Raw genomic sequence first — 24065 nt, 5'->3', positions numbered from 1 at the left:
CTGTGTCGAGTAACCTATATCTCCAAACCTACAATTAAATTGAAATAGTGACTTCTTTCCTGCTTGGTTCAGTAAATACTCAACATGAAGAGAAAGGATACAATGCCCCCACAATTGTCCAGCAGAGAAAGCTATATGTGTATTATACACAAGATAATATTCTGAGAGGCACAATGCAGTAATAATTAGGTCACTGATTTGATCCCATTCTGGATGTAGGTATTTTTGGTATAAAATAATGTAATACAAGTTATTAAATTGGTCTAACATATTATCATAATGCCTACCTTCACCATTGATTTTAGAGTGGATTTTATCGTATACATAGAAGTATATGAATTCCACATTCTAATTTTACTTCAATTGGACAGTGTTAATACAGCTAGTTTGTCCTGCTTGCCTAAACATGAACAGGTCTGTTAATAGTCTCATTTCAACAGTTACTATACCTTTTTTGTTATGTCTGACAAAATGTTAGAGAGTATCTGTGACTTGTAAGCTTTTTAAACACAAGTAAGATCGCGTGTCACTCCTATACATCAGAGAGTTTGTTGAGATAGCATGAAGTACAACAGACATGTATCACACTCATATGTTAGTTAACACATCATCACTTAACCCTAACCCTTCTCAAAGGCATCACAATGGCACTTTCAATACAACACTCGATACAATAGTTTCTATCCAATCACTGGCATAATTTACACAGGAAAACTATTTTAAAGCAATTTTTCTCACGTTTTTATACTATAACAAAAATAACCTTAAGATTTGTTGTGAAGAATATTTAAAGATGTTCTTAATTATTAGCAATTAAAAACCTAAAACAATAGGAAAAATGGAATTTGAAAGTAAAATTGCAAAACAAATTTCTTATCACGCTTTCTTAAGTTATAATGAAATACAAAGGATTTAATGAAATAAATATGTTTCTTTCGTAAAAATACAAATTAAAAGAGTTCATAATATTGATGTACTATTGGAGGTTTTGTTATTATTGAAACGGACAAGAGACATGGAAGAATCTAATTTGATTCCTTAAGTGCGAAATAATGGGATGGTGGAATGGACCAGGTAATAAACACAAACCTGTCCAACACACAAATCATCAGCTTGGAAATCATTTATAAGAGTTCTCTGTAGAATTGGAATTATTAAAGTTTTTGTTGCTTTCTAAACTGGCAGGTTGTCTCTAAGTCATGCTTTTTGTGAAACAGTTTCAATTAAATAAAGTGTCTACTGGCTTAGGTCTAATTTTGGCACACTAACAGTCATTGGAATGTCCTTGACCTCTTTGCCCTTGACCCTAGCCAACCATGCTGCTCTCTTCTTTTTCTCCCGTGTATCCTCTTCCCGCTGTCTCTGATCACGATGCATGGTCTCAATGTCGTTGATGTACTCTTTTTCTTGTTTGTGTGTGCGGAGCTCAAATCTGACATGACTTCTCAAAGGATCATTAAATGGACTGACCTTTCCCAGACTAGGCTCACTTGCTGATCGAGGGATTAGCTGTTCCCGGTCCTTCTGTCTTTGCTTGAACATCTCTATAGTGTCCTTCACCTCTTTGGAATACATGAGCATTGGGACTACATTGGCTGTGTGTTGTGAGGACGACAGCCCACGTGACTTAGGGCGGTGGACTGGTGCTCCTGGCAGTGCTGTTGCAATGCTGGGAGGGATGGACGTTGAGGTGATGGGGCGGGTCAAATTTGGGGCTGTCACTGGACGCTGGGACTTGGGTTCTCTGCGAGGTTGATGAGCAGATGTCCTCTGCATTACTGCAGCAGATATTGGTCGGATGACCCTACCTCGGGGCAGTGTTGACTTGATCCTCTTAGGATGGATGCTCATGTGTCGAGATGGGTTGATGGGAGTGGATACACAATGAGTTGCGATGGACTCTTTCGGTGGTATTGGTGGAGGCTTTGGTTGTTCCTTGGTTCGGAGTGAACGCACAGATCTAAGATCCGAGTAGTCAGATATTGTTTCCCCTTGTCCTACAGGAATGAACTGTTCCAGACCAAGTTCTTCAATAGGTACTTTAGTCCTGGGATCGATCTTTCCAGGGGAGGACGATGGGCGTTGCTTTTGGGTGTAGGGAACAACTTCAATATCTCTCATATTATTCCGAGTGTTACTGTTTGTTTCACTTGGTTTCATGGAGTTCTGAATTGTATTTACAGTCAAATATATAAAGTCTGGAGGAACTACACTTTCAGCTCTCATTCTAATTTGAGATCGAAGCAAAGACTTCATTTCAGACAAACTAAAATCTTTTGATTTGTTATTGAGAGGTTTATCAAATGCCCATGAGACTCTGCGATGTATAACAGGAGGTTCCGTCGGCACATCATCTTCATCCATATGGTCTGGCTTCTGCTCTAAAATAGTCACAGTTGGCTGTCCCTTGCCCGACTTGGATGTTCCTGGCCGGGTCCGAGACTGAGCTGACGACTGAGCTTGAGGTGACAGAGGCGGTTTCTTAAAGGGGCTGTTGGGAGGCGACATGGTCTGACCATGGTCAGTTTGAAAGGTGATACGCGATTCAGTGGCAAAACCTGGACCTAACGGTGCCCACTCATGACTCTCCAGACCAGATGTTCCCCTACTGAACTGGATCATCCTGGCCTCAGACAGAGAGTGAGTACTGAGTGTCTTAGCGCTGTGAGGTATCTGAGGAGCACGAAATGAGGTCTGCATCTGGGGCGTGTACCTCAGTGGCTCATCCAGCTTGCCATCATGGTTGATGATCTTCTTGTTGGCCGCTCCTGCCACCTTCATCCTCTGGGCCCGGATGTAGGAGTAAGGCTGCTGTCTGACCGGGGAGTCGGAGTAGGAACTGTACTGCACCAAGGAGGGCACCTTGTCTGTTTCCAGGCTGTAGTCCCAGTCAACCTTCTCAAAGTTCAGTACAAGCAGGTTGTTGTGAGTGTTCAGGGTGATCCTAAAAGCAACAAATTGTTCATGCTAAAGTAAGGGGATGTGACATTGCCTGGATATCATAAGCATCAAATGAAGGCATATATAGGAAAGCAACCATTGAGGACATATGTGACTAACCATGAGATGAGGGACCTTATGGGTGAAAAATCACATTTTGACTTCCTATTTTATTTTAAAAGTACAGTATCGTAGGACCATAAAAATACAATATATTTTTCTGCTTATGACTGTTCATGTAATAATTTCAGTTTTTAGATATAATGTCGGACTAGTTGAAATGTATGCTGAAATGGTTTGAAAATATGTTTTAATTACATTACAAACTAGCGAGAGAAATATAAGATAATTTTTACAGTCCGCACATGTGTTGATTTTTTATGGAAGTAAGTGAATGTCAAAGGTCTTTCTTTATGATGTCACAGCACAATTGTAGCCAAGTATCCATCAGGTACCCTTTACTCTGGTGGGTAACATATGTTGATATCAAAATGTTGTACTAAGAACCACAGATTACAGATGTTTTAGGAGTTACCAGTTTTATTCAATATTATAAACAGCACTGAAGCAAGAAAAAAATACACCTATAAATCAATCAGGAGAAACAGTAAAATTTTTTCACTGAAGATTTCTAACTTTAATTCATAATGATATCATGAATAATCAAAACTACAAATATGGTAAAATTCTAGGATAGATGACTAAAATGTATGGAAACAAAAAGCTGCATTGAAATAAAATAAGACTTGATAAAGTGTGCATTTTAATAAATGAACAGAACATATATTTATAATTTTCATTTGAAAATTTGTTTTAGGTATTCTGTTGTTCCTAATCAGACGTCTTTAACAGGAACAGGCTGCAGCCTTACCTATCTCCCATAGCTATGATGGAGTGGATTGGGTCACTGCGACTGTTGCCTCTCATGATGCGACAACACTGACCAGTCCTGATATTCCAGATCCTGAGGCGGCCATCAGCTGATCCCGTGATGACACGGAGGTACATGAACTCCAGACAGAGCACCTCTCTGGAAACATGGCAATCAACATTGTTACTTCTGTGTGTAACACATAGGAATACTTCCAAATTATTTGTCCATGACATTTGTTATTAAGTCTCCATACATTTAGTCTTAAGGTAGAAGCACATTCATTTTAGGAAAAGTCAAATCATTATTGTCATCATCATCATGCCATGTTGGAATTTTACACAAAAACATTTTTCTTATATAACATTATTCTAAACATGATTCTTGATATTAATTCAACACAAACTGAAACCAACAATCACAAGACTACAGATATAGATATGTGATAGTATGCATTGCTGATCAGTTGCAATCTGAACTGGACCTAACAAGCCAGAGGTCTGAGGACAGTCCTAGAAGAGTTATCTCCCTTGTTCTATTGCAGCCAGCCACATGCGAGCATTTGAAGAGTAAAGTGCTGCTCACACATTTAATGGCCAGACCAGACATGTACTGCTTAACTCACTTGGGATGCCTGAGAGCTTGTACACAGCGAGAGTGTTTTCCCAAGGCACTCCATGCCAAGGCATAGCCATCCTTACTGCCTGTGATAATATGCCAGCGGTCAAACTTGATGGCCGTCACTGGGCCCTGGTGGCCTGATAATCTCTGGGGATAAAAAAAAGTACACTTCAGTACATATTTTCTTGGGTTGAGTTTGAACTCCCAAGATAATTTTGGCCACCTGCTGCTAGGATCTGCTGGATCATAGTGAGCTTAAGTTCCAGATCTCATCCAGTTATTTTCCTTGATGCTCGGCACCCTACCTGTGCTTATAAGTTTCACGAAATTGAGAGACAGCGAGTTTATTCATGAATAATTTTTTCATGTGAAGAATACTTGATACATTGTGTATCCGTCTTTTCCATTGGACGAAAGGTTGGTCATATGACCCCAAAATTGACATTCATAAGTGGTATGAACGACACATTTTGACGTTTTTCACAAGACTGTATTCTTCAATTGACGTAAACACTGACAGATAACTTACACATTCCTGGGGGAACTGCTGCAAATTCCCAAGCACGAATACATATACAGAAGAGTTGTTTCTGATCATTTAGACCCTTTAATCTTGAACTCAGTGTTTTAGAATACTCAGAGTTTGACTGCATGATTGTTTATGAATGTCCTTGCTACGACCCATCTTGGTGAACAAAACGTAGAAATACACATCTTAAGTTTACGATTGTAGTATCGACTCGATCGGTGTGTAGACTGACAATGACAGATACCTTAGTATCTATTTGACACATCTTTATAATCACCTTTCAATTACTGGCCAATTGACCAATGATGACTAACATATGTAACCGCCACAGGTTCATTAACAACTTCGGAAATCTCTCCTGTCATGTTCATCTTGTTGGCCATTTTGACGTCTTGTACTTGATGTTATTTGGTTTGGTTTGTTGTTTAACGCCACACTCAGCAATATTCCAGCTATATGACAGCGGTCTGCAAATTATCGAGTCTGGACCAGACAATCCAGTGATTAATATCATGAGCATTGATCCTCGCAATTGGGATCTATGACATGCATTAACCAAGTCAGCGAGCCTGACCTCCCGATCCCGTTAGTCGCCTTTTACGACAAGTATAGTCATCTTTTACGGCAAGCATGGGTTGCTGAAGACCTATTCTATCCCGGAATCTTCACAGGATTTATACGTGATGTAAATGCGCTGTCATTATGACAGACTTACTGAGGTAGTTCTTAACAGACATTTCTCACCCAATGATGATATTATGTGAATACATTTGTTGTAAACAAACAACAACATTTTCCTGTAAAGCATGTTGAGCATACATACGCTCATGTCACCTCTCTTTTTGAGGAACTATTTTATTTTGAAATACAGCTGGTTGTTGTTTAGCTGTCAGTGTAAACATGAAGTCACACATGCTAAATTAAATTGTGTATAGATCTAGGCGTACATCCTTCGAGCTAAAAAATGTGATACAAAATATTATTAGAATTGACTTTCAATTTGTGTGAGCTCACTGGAGTATGAACCTTCATATAGTAAGGGCCAAACATTGTATGAACAACGTAGCCACAAGTCTGTACCCCAAGTCTAGTAAAATGTCATTTGGTCAAGTAAGCTTTGTTAATAATGGTCAATATATTAATGCTAAAGATCTACAGAAAATTATATCAAGAGACACATTCAGGCTTGTAGACACACAAGTTATGGGCACATATTGTAATGAAACACATTTGCCCACATCTGAATTAGGAAACATACACACCATGAACATCTGGTTTAGAAGTGGCCTTCAACTATCCATGCTTGTCAACAGAGGCAACTAAAAAGATCAGGTGGTCAGGCTGGCTGACTTAGTTAATGCAGGTCAAACAACCAATTGCGTAGATTGACTATCACGATTTCAATCACTGGATTGTCTAGCCCAGACTTGACTATTTACAGACTGACTTCATATAGCTGGAATATTGCTGGGTAGGCGTTAAACAACAAACAAACAAGAAACTATACACTGGACCAACATCAGCACGATGCTTCTACTTCTACTACAATAATACACTGCAGCTTAATACTCAAGCTGGTATAGCTTCTCACCTTAATGAGTTCCCCTGACTCGACATTCCACACTTTAACTCTGCCCGACTCGCACCCTGAGATACACCGATCCTTCGACAGCGCTACAGCTAGAACAGGGTGGCGGTGGCGGAAGGTTCGCAAACATTTTCCTGTCTGAAGGTTCCATACTGAAAACAACAGATTTTTAAATTCATATTACATAAAAATACTATTATGTTCTCCGAAAAATACATGATATAAGGTAAGACATTTAAGTGTGAACTGGTAAGAAAATAACTTGTTGATTTATAAACCTTTAAGTTGGTATAGCAAATATTGGGATTTATTATTTTGAGATATTTTGAAAATAATCCTTAACCTGAGCTTTAGAGTTTCAGTTTTTAAGTCTATTAAGTAATTATATTTAATACCAGTGTGATAATTCATTGATTCGATCATTTTCAAAACTGAAATTGAATGAAAGTGGATTAAGAGGTATGGCTGACAGGGTGGCCCAAGATTTCTTTCATTGTAATCCCCCAAATATTGTATGAGATGATGTGCAAATTAATTATGTTAGGAATTGTTTTGAATCTGTTATTTCAGATTCAAAAATGATTTTGGTCATTTTATTACTCATCCTAATACTGACCCTTGCAGGAGGAATCTTTGGACCCCGTTGCTAGAGTCTCTCCATGTACAATAATTGTCACAACAGTGTCTCGGTGACCTCGGAATATCTTTAGACACTGCCCAGTTTCAATAGACCAGCACCTGAAAACAAAAGCTACTTCAGCAAAACAAAACACTAATTAAAAGAACGGTTTTCATCTTATTTAAAAATACATCCATCTTGGCTACAAGTATTTTAGGAAAGCTATTGTAATATTGGAAAAGTAATATTGTTCATGGAAATTATGTAAAACATAATTTTTAAAGTACTCAGTTCTGAAAAGAGATGGTGTGCACAAGAAACTAGCACATATTAAGTTAATTGATCATTTTGGCAGGAGTGAGGTTATTGGGTATCAATCAATATATCATACTGAAATAAATTATTGATAATGGCAGCGCATAATGAATGTGACTGCAATCCGTCATAAATACAGAGCAATGGCAAAGAGACACGTAATGATTAAGCCCTTCAACAAAAACCTGCTATATGAGATTTATATATTGTACTTTCTGGTAAATACCCATTTCTGAATTTATCTAACTCTCCATAATTTTTCAACAGTGAACTCTTGAAAATGCCCAATACTTAGATTTTGATCAATGAGAATTATGCTCAAGTCAAAGTCAAACTGAATTCAAGTCTGTCCTGCATAAAATGGTTCAACAAAACAATTTTCATGTTTTTAATAAAAATAACCAATTATGGATCAATCTAAGAATAGCTTATTGGATTGATTCAGAAACCTATTTATCGTGAACCCGTGAAGATATGGGGTTAGAATAGGTCTTCAGCAACCCTATTTTACTTGCTGCAAAAGGCGTCTATGCTTATCGGAAGAGACAACAAACGGGATTGGGTGGTCAGACTCGCTGACTTGGTAGATGCTTCTCATCGTATCCCAATTGAGTGGATTGATGCTCATAATATCAATTACTGGATCGTCTGGGCCAGACTCGATTATTTATAGACTGCCGTCATATAGCTAACTGAACTGACATTATATGACTATAAAACTATACTAAAGTGTAAAGATCTGAAAACATTGTTGTGGTAAGACTCCACAGTTCCACAAGGCACAACTCACTACATCTCTACTACCTACCTGACACTGGTGTCGTAGCTTCCACTCAGCACGATGCCCTTCTTCTCACAGAGGTAGGTACAACGGACGGATCCAGCATGACCTGTGATCACTGGCCCCTTCTCTTTCCCAGACTCACAGTCAATGAAGCGAACCTTGCGGTCCTTGGACCCCAGGGCTATTGTCTGTCCTCCATCAGTGTGCATCACTCGGTGGATGTCCTCCCTGAAGGAACAAACGATGGCATCATTACACAAGGTTCATGTCCTATAGATCTCAGGTAGAGGGGAAACAAGACACATCATGATAATTCATGCCATGATAGCAGAAAAGCTGTGTCAAAACAAAATAGTATATATTAGGGTGACATAAAAAGTTATATAAAAATGAAATGTAAAATACTCATTTTGAGCATTTACAAAAGATCTCAATCCATTGTCATATTTAACTTAACATGTTTCTTCGGGGCATCTATTTATTCCCCTTAATGACTAAATACTGCTACTTAACATAACAATCTACTTAACATACTTAACAATAACATGTCCAATCAGGACATTCCACACCAAGTATGACAGACATGCATCGTATCGTGACAGTCTATATAACTACAGCCCTACGTATTGGTCTCCTAGTTCTTTAAAAGCAGAGCTGACTATATACACATAACCGTAAGTGACAAGCACCTTGTCCAGGACAACACCAGTTATGTGGCTAATGGGGTGATTAAACATGCTAATGCTGTAGCTGTCAACCAAAAGCCCTGAAACAACTCAGATTAGATCTGATGTGGAGGACATGTTCAAAGTTCACCCTAACCTTACTTCCTTCAACAATAACTATACAATAGGAGTACCAAGAGATATATATCATCCCATGTTACAGAAATATGTTTTGACCCTTGCAAAACTATACCCTGATAATGAGTAACCTACTGGTCGCAGATCACCATAACGTTGTAGGCTCCACAGTAGACATTCCTCTCCTCCATGATGACCTTCATGGTGGCCAGGCCGCTGTACGCGGTGTTGAAGTTGATCTCACTCTTGAACATCGTCTTGATGACAGGACCATCAGTGAGGATGACATCGTTGGTGTCGGTGTCAATGCGGGGAACTATCACATCCACATCATTGGCATAGACTGAGTTCACGCCTTGTGCTGCTGCTCCCTGAAAACAGGAGGACACTCAGAAATACCTCAGGGCTGAACCAGCGGCCTGATGGCAAAGATAGCTATAACCACACACTAGCCAAGCCATATTTGATCAAATATCTACTTACTGTCTAAATAAGCTACAACTCAGTATTGTTTACATATTACATGTACATGATTTCTTCTTTTTCCTAAATGTGCTGCACTGGGTTACAATACCACAGGGGCACGGGTGGCCCAGTCGTCTAAGGCGCCGCGATTCGCTGTGCAGAGTTGCGTCCCTTGGGCACGCCAGAAACCTATGATCGTGGGTTCGAATCCCGGTTCGCCCCGATTATGTTTCTAGGTTTTCAGCACCATACCCGTACTCGTGGGTTTCACCGAAGTGGTAAACGTCTGAGACCTGCATCACTTGGGGCTTTCCTCCCACATTAAGCTGACACGCCGCGATATAACTGGAATACTGTTAAAAGTGGCCTTAAACCCAACTCACTCACTCACTACAATACCACAACATCAAGTCAACTTATCTGCAGTTCTTTTCAGACTAGTGGTTTATATAACCTAATTTGAGTTGGGGGGAAAGCATCAAGTCCTTTTCACTAGTCTCTAACCTTACTCCAATGACCACTACTGTGTGGCAAGTAGGGCCGTAACGATTCACGGTTACGGTGAATCGAACTGTTTCAATTCAGGAACTGAATTCGTTATTCATGGCCGCTAGAATTGAATATTTATGAATATGCAATCATGTGCATTCACATACCCTGTACCTAAAAACATCCATTAGAAGATATGATATGCATAGATTTCTTCAATGAAAACACTATCATATTTAATTTGACAGGAATTTGGTCACTGGTCTGTAGCATTTGAGCAGATACTAGTACCTGGATAAGTGCAGTATAAGTGTATAATATATTAATAATTAACAAACCATGTCAAATAATTTATGTTGTTAATGTTTCACAGAATATGACAAATATTACCAGTACATTAACTGCTGACTTGTTATTGTATATGTGAATTAATATTTGTATTCGTTACCCTATATTCATAATACGAATCGTATTCGCCTCATAGTGTATTCGTTGCAGCCCTAGTGGCATGTAATATTCTCAAACTGACATACTCAATTTGATAGTTCATATATGTTGTCAAAACACAAGACTGTAATTTATGTTTCATCTTCCTTTCTAAACTTACAAACTGTATAGGTGTTATTTAAAAGACAAAAATACTGCACAGCGATAGAACAAAAAGGTTTAGTCCACTAGCCCTCATAATGATAACATAATTATAGCAAAGCCCTTTAAAAGGGCAAATTTCTATAAGTCTTCATGATACCTTAACTATTGGGCAGTTTGGCAAGGACTATAAGACTAGTGCCAATTTCAAATTAAAACTCATTAAAAACTTTTAATAATCATTGCAAATCGTTTGTTATTGTATATATGTACATGTACATTCTATGATAAGTAACTGAACTGACGGGTTTATCATTATATTTCAGTTTAGTGATAGCACACGACAGATAAGACACTAGCAGCGTCAATAGCAACACCAAGCTTAGTCATCCTACACCACAAACACCAACACCGTAATTCACATTTTATCACCTAGTGTGTCAGCTTGTATGAATATTGACAATCTTTTGATTGCATCTGAATTCTATGGGAGACCACTGCATAGAAACAGTATCATGTACAGAGCCTGTCAAGCAGCCCATGCAAGGAGGAATTAGTCCGACAATACAGTGTGATACACCCTGATAGTCCTGTGATGTCAGGTATCAGGCCAGTGTGAGCAGGGATCTCGTTTAAATCTAGGCTGTGGAAGGACTGCAATAATCCATTATACATTTGACAATGTCATTTAGCTCAATATGGGTTGAAGTCAGGTCAATACTGGATAAGGCCAGTCAACAGACTTCAGTCCACCGGCTTGCTGCCACACTCATCTTCTGTAGCTGCTATTACTTTGGGAGTTGAAGATACCTGATACTGTAGTGTTGTATAAAGCAGATCAATATAATGACTATTTGATTACGTAAGGAATTGACTTTCTGTACCAGCATTGCAAAATCAATGGTGGGAAAACAGTTAGTGATCTTTCCATGAGAACACTTGACATACAAAACTTGGGAACAACTTATCTGAACAACACATTCTGAAGAATGGTTTATTGTTTTATTAATGTACTGGTGACACTGTTAACATGGTAAAACTGGCATGTTCATCACTTTTTTCATCATAGCTTACATGTATATATCACCAATCCTGACGTTTTTATTTTAAGAAACTTTATTCAAAGCCCATTAATGTATCCTTGATTAGACATAAATTTAAGATTTGAAGTATTTTCAAAGAGTTGAATCAGAGTCGAATGTTATTCATTAGTTTTGTAAGTCACAGTATTCTACTAAATGTGGTGAGTGCTTCTTTAAAGGATGCCTATTCATTCAAACATCTATTAAAGCCTGTGACAGCTCAAACATTTGAGTCTACAAGCTTCAACTTGTCTTTCAGTAGGTTTAAGTAATTACTGAATGTGTGGACCATTGTCAGCTGTGTCTACTTTACTGAAAGAAATTGGGCTGTAATTACACATGCAGTGTTACAAATTAGGGAGGAACCCATGACGTCCTTCTCATTGGTGCTATGTAGAATAGACAGTTTAGGGGTCAATAAAATACAACCCAAATCCTTCAGGACCCTGCAACACACACAATATATGAGACAAAAGTATGCCATTATTGATTGATTGATCTATTACGGTTGATTGATTGATTGATTGACAAACTGGTTGGTTATTAATGATTCATTAATATAAAACAATACAAATAGGTTGGCTAAGGATAGTTGGTTACGATTGGTTGGTTGTGATTGATTGATTGATTGATTGATTGAAAACTCACATCAGCAATATTTCAGTCAGAATGTGACTAAAGTATATAATATGAGTTATGATATAACGAAAAAGTTTTCAAAGGACAGTGCAATAACCAGTATATATATATATATACTGGCCCAATATATATATATATCTGCATATATATATGCATATATATATTAGATATTATGTACTTTTAAACAAACACATCTGATATGATGGTCAACAGTAATAGCCATGCATTTTCTATGGCAATACAAGTAGTTATGATCATCACAAAAACATGAGATATGTGTCAGATCAGCCTCTATTTTACCCCCAGTAAATACTGCCACAGCCCTGCCACGCCCAAACCAATACCCCTGCCTACTTATCTGTTATTTGAGAAACAGTTTGACAGAGATGAAACATTATTCCATTATTGATGTAATTAAGAACCAAATGTGTCCCTGTCCTGGCAAGTGCTTGCATGACAAACAGCCTGCAGGTTGTGTTCAGTGAGTGGAAGACTGCACCTGCGTGGAGTGTGCTATCAGGAGGAACGTGACACCTGCAATGGCGGCCTTATCGGTACACACCCCTACACGCCAACACATTCACATGTTACTTCTGGGTACAGTTACATCAAGAATGTACATGGGTAAAGTCATTGAAATGACTTTGGTGTTTCAGAAACTCTGGTTTGAAGGTCATGAGAATCATGAAAATAACAGACACAAACACCATGAACAGTTCACAGTTTAAATATGTCGGACTCAGATTTATAGTGGGACAGACTCTCATTGTTAGGTGACGTCATGTTTGCAATGGTGTCTTATTCATGAATGGACAATCAGTTCAATTGTTATATGTCATGCTTGAGACGACGTCACGACTCCTAGCCTGTGATGATGTCATGTAAGTTTAACGTCTATTACAGAAAGATACAGCGATCAGTCGAAAATGAGGGTGCTGAACATCATAGAAAATGAAGGTTTTCTTATGGCAGATTCATGCCCGCAGAGGAAGAAACCAGTATCAAAAGACCCTAATGCCAAATCCTTTTCAAATGATTTTTCAAAATACAAGAAGTTCCTTGTGTAAAGGCTCTTAGTCTGAAGTGGGGAAGTGTGCAAATATTCAGGATTTTATCAACTCCGTCAAATGAGAGGATGGTGCGGAAGGTCTTATAAAATTATTTCTACAATGAAACTTTCGGAAATGTTTAAAAGAAAAGTACTGATATGCAATCCCTGCACAGATGATGCTGTTCCAAAGGGGAAATGATTCAAATAATCAAGAGAAATCACAACATTAATCATCAAAAGTTTGCCCTTATATGAATCTATACGATGAATAACGCTATAACAATTGAAAATTATTAATACTATATGATAATCTGCCATAGATCTGGGTATGCGCAACAGATCAGAGTCCTACCATGGATCTAAGTCCTACAAATATATAAATAAATTTTGTTGGACAGATGTGAGGAATGCATTAAAATAAACAGATATGGATGTCATTGTGAGCACTTTCCTGCATTTTAGCACATCCTAATATTGTCAATATGAGCGGCATGGGTTTTTATCACTGCCTATAGTATTATGTTAGAACAATCATTAATGCATGAGAGAGTGATTCAGGTTTAATGTCCCATATGACTTTTATTTTTTTCCTGATATAAAGATAGTGTTTACCCAATCTGACAACAAAGCACAAAGTTTCAATTTTTCTTGAAACCCTCTTATAACAGAATTAGATACAATTTAAAGTGAATGAGCAATCCAGCGTTTTACTCACAGAGTCAACATAAAACACTGTGACAGCTGAGAGCCACTAAACTAGTCCAGTGTCATATATATACTTTAAGAATCTTGATCAAAATGCTGATTATGCCAAAATGATCCAGCTAATCCTCAGCCCAGATTGTGCACATTGTAACTGCCTGCTGGGTAACCTGTATAAGCCTGCACAAAGCCACAATTATTCACAATCCATGTAATCCTATGATTTAAATTCTTCCCATGAACATATGGAATAAATAGCCTTAGTCAGTAGCCACACAAGAGGTGGTGAGGGATATTAAATCCACTTGACATTTTCTGTGTGGGTGAGTTCTACCTTGATCAATATAACGAGCCTGCATAATTTCCCTCATAATCCAAACAGGATTTGCTGTTTATTTCAGGGCTGCTGTTGTTCCTAAGAAACCAGTGCTTAGGGATTAGTTGAGCCTGATAACATTCACTTCAGGTAATCCCGGCATCAATTAGCCATGGATGCTGACTATCTGATATGGATTACTCCATTAGTACTACCTGATGTGACTTACAATAAGTTTCTTAAACAAGACACTAATGATTTCTAACAAAGTATGCATCATCGAAAAAATATTAATCACATAAGAAATCCTCTGGAGCCTTTCCACCACATATTCAAAAGTAATTTATTTCAAGATTAGAAAATAATATCCTTATTGCCATTGAAAAAGGGATAAAAAGTTTCTATTGCAATCTCAATGCTCTTATCAAATGTCGATTGACAACAGTATGAAAGACTGCTATGAATCAAACTGAACTTTCAATGGATAGTGGACAATACAACCAACTTGAACCAAGGCTATATATTTGGAGCAAAATAGATTCATATCAGCATGATCAGTTGCAATTACTGTTTAGCTCATAAGAAATCCATGAATAAAACAAACAAAACCACATATAGGATCTTAATACAATAGTACCTTCATAAAGAGAGCTTATTAGGTTTATTTTATTCAATTTATCAAAAACCATTTCATCAGAATTATTACAAGCATAGTGGTCTTTTGTTACCAAAATTATTAGTAAAGTTCTAAGAACACCAGTGAATTATTTGTGCTGCTGAGAAAGCAATACTTGTCAATTCAGTTCTGATTTATGGGACGCCATGACAAGCCTACTGTAAAGACATTATAAAGCCCTTCAGCTGCTCTTTTCCCTGGGACACAAATAATACCTCTGCACACAAAATGGCTTTGTAAGCTAGCACCATGAGATTTTTGTACCCCTAAACAACAACAGCCATTCAGGTATGACGCAGAGGCTTACAGGGTCAGCAGTAATTTGAATAGTCAATTATTACCATAATATGATGCTAATGCTTTAACGGAATATTGTAACTAACAGTAAATACAGATTGAAATAGCATAATAACCTACCTCCTGGAGGGTCTTTTGCTAAACAATAAATATTTCTGATATCTTACCAGATTGAAGATTATTTGGGGCTACACATATTACAGTTATGTAGTTAAATCAGGTGATTCCCCTCAAGATATAAAGGCAGTTGTTGATGGCATGGCTACACCTGCTTGTTTGAACTAAACAGCTTCTGGCCACATTCACGACACTGCTATGTCACAGGACATAACACTTGCTCTGCTTAGAAAAACTGCCAGGCTATTCAACCCATTTTGAATGTGGAAAATTTTGGTGTTGATAGAAACCCTTTTTATTCTATTTATGTGTTTGAAATACACTACAACTAAACATTGTATATATTGTTGATATAAATCATCAAGACTGTTTACTGATATGTTTTAAATATTTCTATTAAATACATCTTAAAATGAAGAAATATTTGATGAGTATGAACCATTCATTACCATTGATTTAAGGAATATATTCATTACATACTTATCTTCATAATGATATTGAATTCTTGGGGACAAGGAAGTAGAAACTCAATCTGGGATTAAATACCAGCATTAAAACAATTTCTTGATTTTTAAAAATGACCATGGTTGAAATGGTAATAATTCATCCCTTGACTGAATATTCTTATATGTCACGTGGTTGTGACAATACTTTTGTTAGTGATTAAAAAACATATAAAATAACTCAAAACAAATCATAACCATATCTTTAGTATCTCTAGTATACACTGTACAATGATACATAGGAATATTAGTGAAAGTTGTTGGGTAGACACCCCAATGGAGCTTTCTAAATCTAACACTGACCATTCACCACTGTTAGAATGAAAGTTGAGCGGTCCTTCATGATTAAACTTCAAGATCTAACAGGTCCATTGATTATTTAACACTGCAACATAAAACCTCAACGATCCTGGGAGCCTTCTTAAATCTAACACTGATCATTGTACATTGGTACATTTTGGCAGAAAACTAGTCACTAGTCCTAATAACTTTCGACCTGTCTTGAATTTGTGGACTAATGTCTGAATTGACCCATGAAAATATACACACTGATAGCTGTGAGTGGAACTTGTTCCAATTAACATACCAGTTATCGATATTATCGATGTCTTGGTTGCTTTCAGTTCAAATGCAACAGCCATGACATCTGGGACAGATTATTTTTCAATTCAGTTAGTCAATAATACAAAAGTTATGGGGGACAATAAAACTGCTCATAATTATAACATGCTTGATATCAATGGACAACGTTTCAAGGCCTGTTACTGCTGCAAAGATTCGTAGTACATAAAGTTCCTTTTCACAAATTTTGTATTTCTTTTCATTGTCATATACATAAAGGATACTGAGAAATAGTGCTTAATGTGTAAATTTTCTGTTGTCATTTACAATCTCAGTCTGCAACTCTATCCACTTGTCCAAAGCCAGAGTCTAATAAAATTTGTTCAGTGTAATATACCGTATTTGACGTAATAAGCGCCCCGCTCTAATAAGCGCCCACAGCGACATTTGCTAAGATATTGGCTATTGAACAATCCCAATCAGCACCCCTTCCAAGTGATCAATGTACACAAGACTTATTCATTGGCGTATAATACGCACTCGTGTGTTTTACACACCCTTAATTATGGGCATTTAATTCTGGAAAAATATATCTGTCGTCGTAAACATTTCAGGCTGTCAGCATAAACCACGAAATTTATCTTTAAATTCTGTTTTTTCCACCAAAATAACATTCTAATAAGAGCCCCCTGTTTCTAATTTTGAGAGCGCCCTGGGCGCTTATTACGTCGAATACGGTAGTAATCGCAGCTAATAATAATTCACATAATAAGGGACCAGTTCAAAAGTTTGATGTTGCATAAAAATCATAATTCATTAAGTTTAGGGGTTTGTGAAGCAATGGCCCCGCAAGTTTTTCATCCGATAAAATCAACTTACCTGATGACTCAATCATTAATATAGTAACTAAACTCTCTGATCCCTTTTCACCTATCCCATTTATATTCACATGCTGTTAGGAGTCATTAAATACATCTGGTCTATCAAGGAGTTAGGGTTTTGTAATTGCCAGCACTAGTGCTGAGTCCTTCTAGTGCAGTGTGTAATACAGAATGGCAGATTTGATCTGTAAAAACCCTTCAGATGATTTTCAACACCCAGTAGATAAACTTTAATGGATTATCGTCCTGAAAAAGCAGGGTAACACATGAGAATATGTACCAAAAGAGGTCACTCTACTCAGGAGTTCAACATTTTCAGAATTAATTTTTAAGGAGGTAGGGGGTATGTCTCAAAACTGTTTTATCTGACATCCAACCTTTGAACTGGTCCCTAACACTACATTCGACTGAAAATTATGCTAAGATCCAGGTTTGGGCTAGTAGTCTCAAAAGTATTTGGAACAAATAAATCAATTGCGTTTTGGACGAGTGATCAATCTTTAAATTTTTGCCAGTTTTCAGTTGTTACCAGTGATTTTCCTTTTATTTACCTGCATCAACATGACCTCCTCCCAGAGCTGTTGATTGACATAGAACTCCTTGTGAACTTCCTGGATCAGAACCCTCCAGTTCTGGCTCACACAGAGCGCGTTCTGTTGTGTCGGTCTGTCTAAAAGGCTCAGAATATACTTAGACAGATGTACAGGCAACATCCGGATGAAGTCGCGATACCGAGACACCCCAGAGTAAGCTTTAGATGAAGTAGACACCACCATGCAAGCTGGGTCAATGGAGAGGTCAGTTGATCCAGAGAGACTTTCATCTCCACTGTCATCATTGATAATGTCCTGATCATACTCATCAATACATTCTCCAGTGAAAGGATCTGAGCGTATTCGACCATAGTGTGAATTGGTCTGTTGAAGGAAAAGAAGCTCCCGATGGTCGTCCGAATCAAAGGAATAGTCTGAAGCAGCAACCGATGGTGCCTCAGTGTGAGTCAAGTCTGAAACACAAAAATAACGAGCTGTATCCGACTGAACATGGTTATCTCACTGAAGTCCAAGCGAGGAACTCCTCTACCTCAAAATTCTGGTTACCTCAAACTTTGACTGTGGCCTGCTTAACCACTACGTGAACCTAAGCTGTAAGGATATAATGTTTTATGATATTATTCCCTTTCAGGTATATGTTATATACAGCAAGTTTCCAAAAGTATTTCACCATGAAGGTAATATAAATAAGATTGTGTATTTGCATTACTCTAATAGTCTAGATAAGCCAACCAAACTGACTAAAGTAACAGGAACAATATCCATGATATGATTTCTTGTTTGCTGCATCAGTAATATCATCAGTGTTCTTGAAAATACAACATTGCTGTCTTCAAGAAGGACCTGATCATGCTTTTGGAAATATGTTATGGTTCTGACTACTCCCAATTAAAGGTCACTTGATATACAGTACTACAGTCTGAATGATACAACAGACCACTAGCCCACATGATGGTAACTTTTACATAATACTAAACACATTCTACAGGTACAAGCATAATTAGTACATAACAATGTGATATGTTAAACATAGAGCAGCATGAAGTGGTCAAACTTATTCTTGGATGCTTACAAAAGCCTTGGTCCTCCATCACAAAGCAAGAGCTATGACTGTTGTAAGTACAGTACCTGAGTTTCACTTATGAATCTGGCCCTGAATAGTTGAGATTGTTATTGCCAATTTCTACATATGATTAATGAACAACCCCAAGTGAACACTGAATATTTAAAAAATACAATTGATCTCCTACTTATACTACTCTCCAACTTTCAATATCCCTTAATCGAGTCAACTCAAACATTTAACACATAGCATAGAATGCAGTCATTGCTTGCTGTTATTATTTTACGTATTCACTTGGTCATACTTATATACATAGTCTTTTTTATTCATATCTTAATTTCTGTCATACATATTGTTTCAAAATCCACATTGTAACACACAACCAGCTCTTAAGATTTGGACTCATCCCTTTAATACCAACTACGGTTATAACAAACTCAAAAGGACTAGTAATTTTCGTTCGTTATAACCATAGTTTGTTATAAGCGTGTTCGTTATTACCGTAGTTTACTGTACATCATCCATTTGCTTTTAGTTACTATCATAATTTAGACACTGATACACAATCACTGGCAGATCCAGAGGAGCACCACCTTTCTTTAAGATTCCTAACATATTAACTGTGATTTGGGCATTATGTGCATCCCTTTTCTCAAAATACTGGATACGCCTCTGAAAATACATACTTTCAACATGTTTCAAATGTTCTTTTATACCATAGACCCTCATTAATGACCATTACTGATTTACTACAAGTCAATGGATTTGACACATCACTTGTGATTGCAAAAGCAAAAGAACGAACATATCCATGACATTCATCATGTACATTAATACACCAATTTCACTTAAGCCATTCAACAGAGTGACCACATATACAAATCAGTTGTTGAAGTTAATGTAGCCAGTGCTATGGAGAGAATTAGTTACAGATTTCTTACAACTGTATTGATTAACTCAGGGTTTCAGTTTTGTTCATTTTCGATGACATTTACTGATTGTCATCCAAAATGTCCACAAGATATTTTTCAATTATGGGAATGGTACAGAAAGACTGTCCAATCATAATTTGCTAAAATGACAAAAATGTTGTAATGACATTTATCTTCAGAAAAGTCACTGATTCACTTTATCTTATGTTGCAAAAAAACAATTTGTAACACTGTCCAAGACATGTCTTGTTTAAGATTTTGTCCTAATCTTCAGCTTGTGATGGCACAAGACATAAAACGTAAGTGAATTTTAACTCTTTGCCAAATTGCCAATTGACAATCAAAATAACATGCTGGAGTATTCTTTAGTGCTTGATGGAGAAAAGATCACATCTTGTACCTATGTCAAAGCAAACAAAACAATATCACAAAATGTGATGAGATGACAGATTGATTGCTGAAAGCTTCTTTGATATATTACAGACGTAAAGAAAACACCCAATTTCTTTCCCAGCAGCATGTTAATGTCAGTAACTAGGCAAACATGTATATAACTTGCAAACACAAAACCTATAAAAGATGTAAGGCTGTAAAACTGTCAGAACAGTTCCACTGACAAACTTGCACCCAATAATTCATTATATCGGAACAAATCAACCAATTTGCGTGTAGTAGAGTTTTGAATCAGCAAGAGGACCTCATACCACTATCTTAAACAAAAGCAACAAAAGAGTAAGCAAGTGAGTGGGTTTTATGTCATTTTTAGCAGTATTGAGCCAAATCAGGGCAATGGTCAGTGAACTCTGAGAATTGGTTAGACACTGGGTGGTCTTCCTCCCCCTTAATGTGAGTGAACACATCAACAACTACACTGATGTCCCTTGAAAAACAAGAAACAGTTATTTTATTCCCAGCAACTGAAAAATATCATTTATTTTCATCATCTACTGGCAATTACTATACCATATACAGTAACACCCTGATGAATTTACCATCATCAAACTCAAAAAGTTTCTTATCTCAAAGTTGACATCTGACATTGTATATATGTTTGTATGTTCATAATTAATCCATATTTCCATATACCCTGCCTGCTTTATATTCAATACTTCAGTTTTGTTTTGTTTATTGAACTTTAAGATAACCATGCTTATGGGAATCAAATGTGTATAGTTTAAAATGGAAAAAGACAACTGAATTGAATATACAATAGTAGAAGTATAGGTTAGACCACTCTGCCCCAGTGTCTAATCGTTGAAATGGTTAATTAGACCACAAGGTGTGCAGGGCCGAGTTGTTTAATCAACCATTTCAACGATTAGACACTGGTGTCCGAGTGGTCTAACATACTTAAACCATGTCCAACATTTATAGCACCTAAAATGCTAAAAAAAAAACAGGTTTTGTTAAAGGTATTTTGAAAGATATTCAGGAACTCAACTGTTAGAGCACTGTGTGAGTCAGCCCTGCATGAAGCACATGAAATATGTGTCCCCCAAGCATTTCACACATGCACCTCGAACTTTAAATGCTGATTTGGGTTATGAAATTTATATCCCGGGGCAAGTAAACCATTTATTTTGGACCAACTCAAGCGCTTTTATCAATCACCTAAATATTATTTGCCTATGTTATGGGCCTATTATGAGCAAACATAGCCATGATCAAGATAACAGTAATTTCGTTTCTATCTGTTCGTTTCCTTGAACAAAAAGCTACCAAATCACAAGTACTGCACAAATACTAACATGCATCAAGTAACATACTGTTATAAAAATTGCATAAAACATATTTTGCAGTTCATAAATGGATAAACAATTAGTCTGATGTAACTAAATATTTAGTTGTTAATTTCACACAATTTTCCCCATGTTGCTGAGGCAGAAGACTACATTCGTTAACCTTCCCAGTGGACTTTGCGGGTTCGAATCCCGCTGGCGACATTTTTCATGAAAATGTTCTATCATCAACATAAATGATAGGGAAAAAAAGAAATTCCGTCATTGCCAAGTGGTATATAACTAACAATAAAGCTATTTAGACCACGGTCAAAGACAAAGAAGCAATGGTTTAAGGGGAATTAATATACTGCTTCTCTGGACAGAAACAATTTATGAACCACAAACATGAGGTTTTAATTTATAACTTAAAACATGATTTGTTTAGAGTATTCAGCTGTATCACTCAATAATTGTCTTGTAAATCTTAAATATAAATATATATATAAATATAAATGTAAATTCTCAAAATAAGCCCCTATTATTGAGTTAGACTATGCACTTTCTTCAAATATAAATGTATAAATTATCTTAAATATCTGCCTACCTAGCAATATTTGAAACAAGGATGAATCAGTTTCAACAATGGATGGAATATTACCTTCATGGCCCCCACATGCGTTCTCCTCGGAGATGAGTAATGTTCTTGCTTGCGTCCCAAGAATATGTAGAAGATGAACATCACACAAACGCAATAATGCCAGAGCAAAATTTGATTTTGACCAATAATTTGATTTTGCAAACCAGTCCCATGTCGAGGTAATGTAGTACTCAACAGCACCGGATGATAAACTCCGATCGGAACTAAGTGTCATTGTATCTGTCCGTAAACTTGGGCATGTTCTCATCCGAGCATAGGTATAGTCCTTGTTTAGTAACGGTTGAAGAAGAGTCACTAATTGTTGTAGTAGGTTAATACTGTGTATGCGTCTCATCAATCCCAACATGAAGCGTTTTTGGGAATGGTCTCCAAAGCGGGGGAACCATTCCTTAACATATTTGAGTCGGTCATTTAACTCGCATGTTTCACATTTTCCACACACAGTTGCCTTTTGTGAAAAAACACATCTCAGTTCTGGAGCCTTTCCCAGGTTAAACTCATAGGTTTCCCGATTGGACTGTGGGTGCTTCATTGTACTGGATAGGGAAGATCCAGTATAGTTGTACACGTCCAACATCTTTCGACTGAAATTGAATAAATGGAATATCCATTATTAACATTATTAATTAATAAATAATTCATACTACACATCAGTTATTATCTTGTGAAAATATCCAAGTTTGTATCACAAAATGGCATAAGAGGAACTTTTTGGAATACAAACTTCATGCCAGCATAAATAACAGTTTTTCAGAAAATAGGTTTAATGAAAAGAAACTAAAATATTTTTAAGAGAATGTATAAGAGAAAGAAACAACATAGATAAGAAATAATATATCAGTTTTCTTCATAATTATAATTGCATTAGCATATAATGATTGAATTTAATAAGCATTACCATCAAAATTCATGAAATAAAAATTAAACATTCAACAAAACATGAAGTTAAATAACTCAGATCTACAAGCATTTTAAAGCTAGAGTTCTATGAATATAAATTGCTACAAGCATGTGTCTATGTCAAATCCAAAAATGTATGCAACTGCATGCTAGAGTAGACAATGACATCAATACAAAGTTCACACAGTAACTTTTCTTACCAGTATCCTAATTGTTTAATGGTATCCCGTTAGCCAACTGAAGGTGGATCTGTAACATTCTCCAAACATTCCCTCTGAATCCTCATTGCCACTGTATCATTTCCACTACAACACAACCGACCAACCATACACATTCGAGTCGGGGCATTATCTGTTCAATATGGCTTTCTTAGTAGGCCGCTTGCATTTGAGCGTCGCCGTCCCCAAGGTGACAACCATTTGTTTGCTTAATCGTATTGAGATTCGGCCTTTGGATCTTTGCACGTATGAATGGAGGAGTTATCGCCCTTGATGCGACGACCCCCGTACTTATCCGGTTATAACTCAGTATTCGACAAATTATTACCTTGTGGTAATTTAAAAATGAAAATAGACGTTATTAGTTAACCACAACATAATATTACCCAGTGCTAACTAGTGACTTTTGATTCTCTTGAAACAGATAACAGAATACTGACACTCTAATCTAGCCTAGCCCACTGCCTCTTTCGCAGGCCAAAAGTAAATGAACTGCCACTAAATTGATTACAGCGTCAAATTAAAAAAACAACTCGTTCACCACAAACTGGGAAGCAGTACCACTTGTATTTCGCACTGGAA

The 24065-nt window shown here is 37.0% G+C and overlaps 1 protein-coding gene across 1 annotated transcript; it reads right to left on the bottom strand.

Annotated features, from left to right (window-relative positions):
- Nucleotides 1-886: 886 nt before the first annotated feature.
- Nucleotides 887-22942, bottom strand: LOC139469693 (F-box and WD repeat domain containing protein 10B-like). The gene is made up of 9 exons (XM_071251937.1): nucleotides 22366-22942; nucleotides 17989-18443; nucleotides 9206-9441; nucleotides 8292-8495; nucleotides 7166-7287; nucleotides 6553-6701; nucleotides 4437-4579; nucleotides 3812-3970; nucleotides 887-2944 (listed from the first exon to the last, which is right to left on the bottom strand). Exons 1-9 carry the CDS (start codon nucleotides 22940-22942, stop codon nucleotides 1237-1239), a joined length of 3753 nt encoding a protein of 1250 aa, XP_071108038.1. The 3' UTR covers nucleotides 887-1236.
- Between the last annotated feature and the right edge of the window lie 1123 nt (nucleotides 22943-24065).

Source organism: Haliotis cracherodii, unplaced genomic scaffold (assembly GCF_022045235.1).
Source record: "Haliotis cracherodii isolate W230 unplaced genomic scaffold, xgHalCrac1.p SCAF_2, whole genome shotgun sequence".
Classification (NCBI taxonomy): domain Eukaryota; kingdom Metazoa; phylum Mollusca; class Gastropoda; order Lepetellida; family Haliotidae; genus Haliotis; species Haliotis cracherodii.
This window is presented reverse-complemented; position numbering and strand designations above follow the sequence as displayed.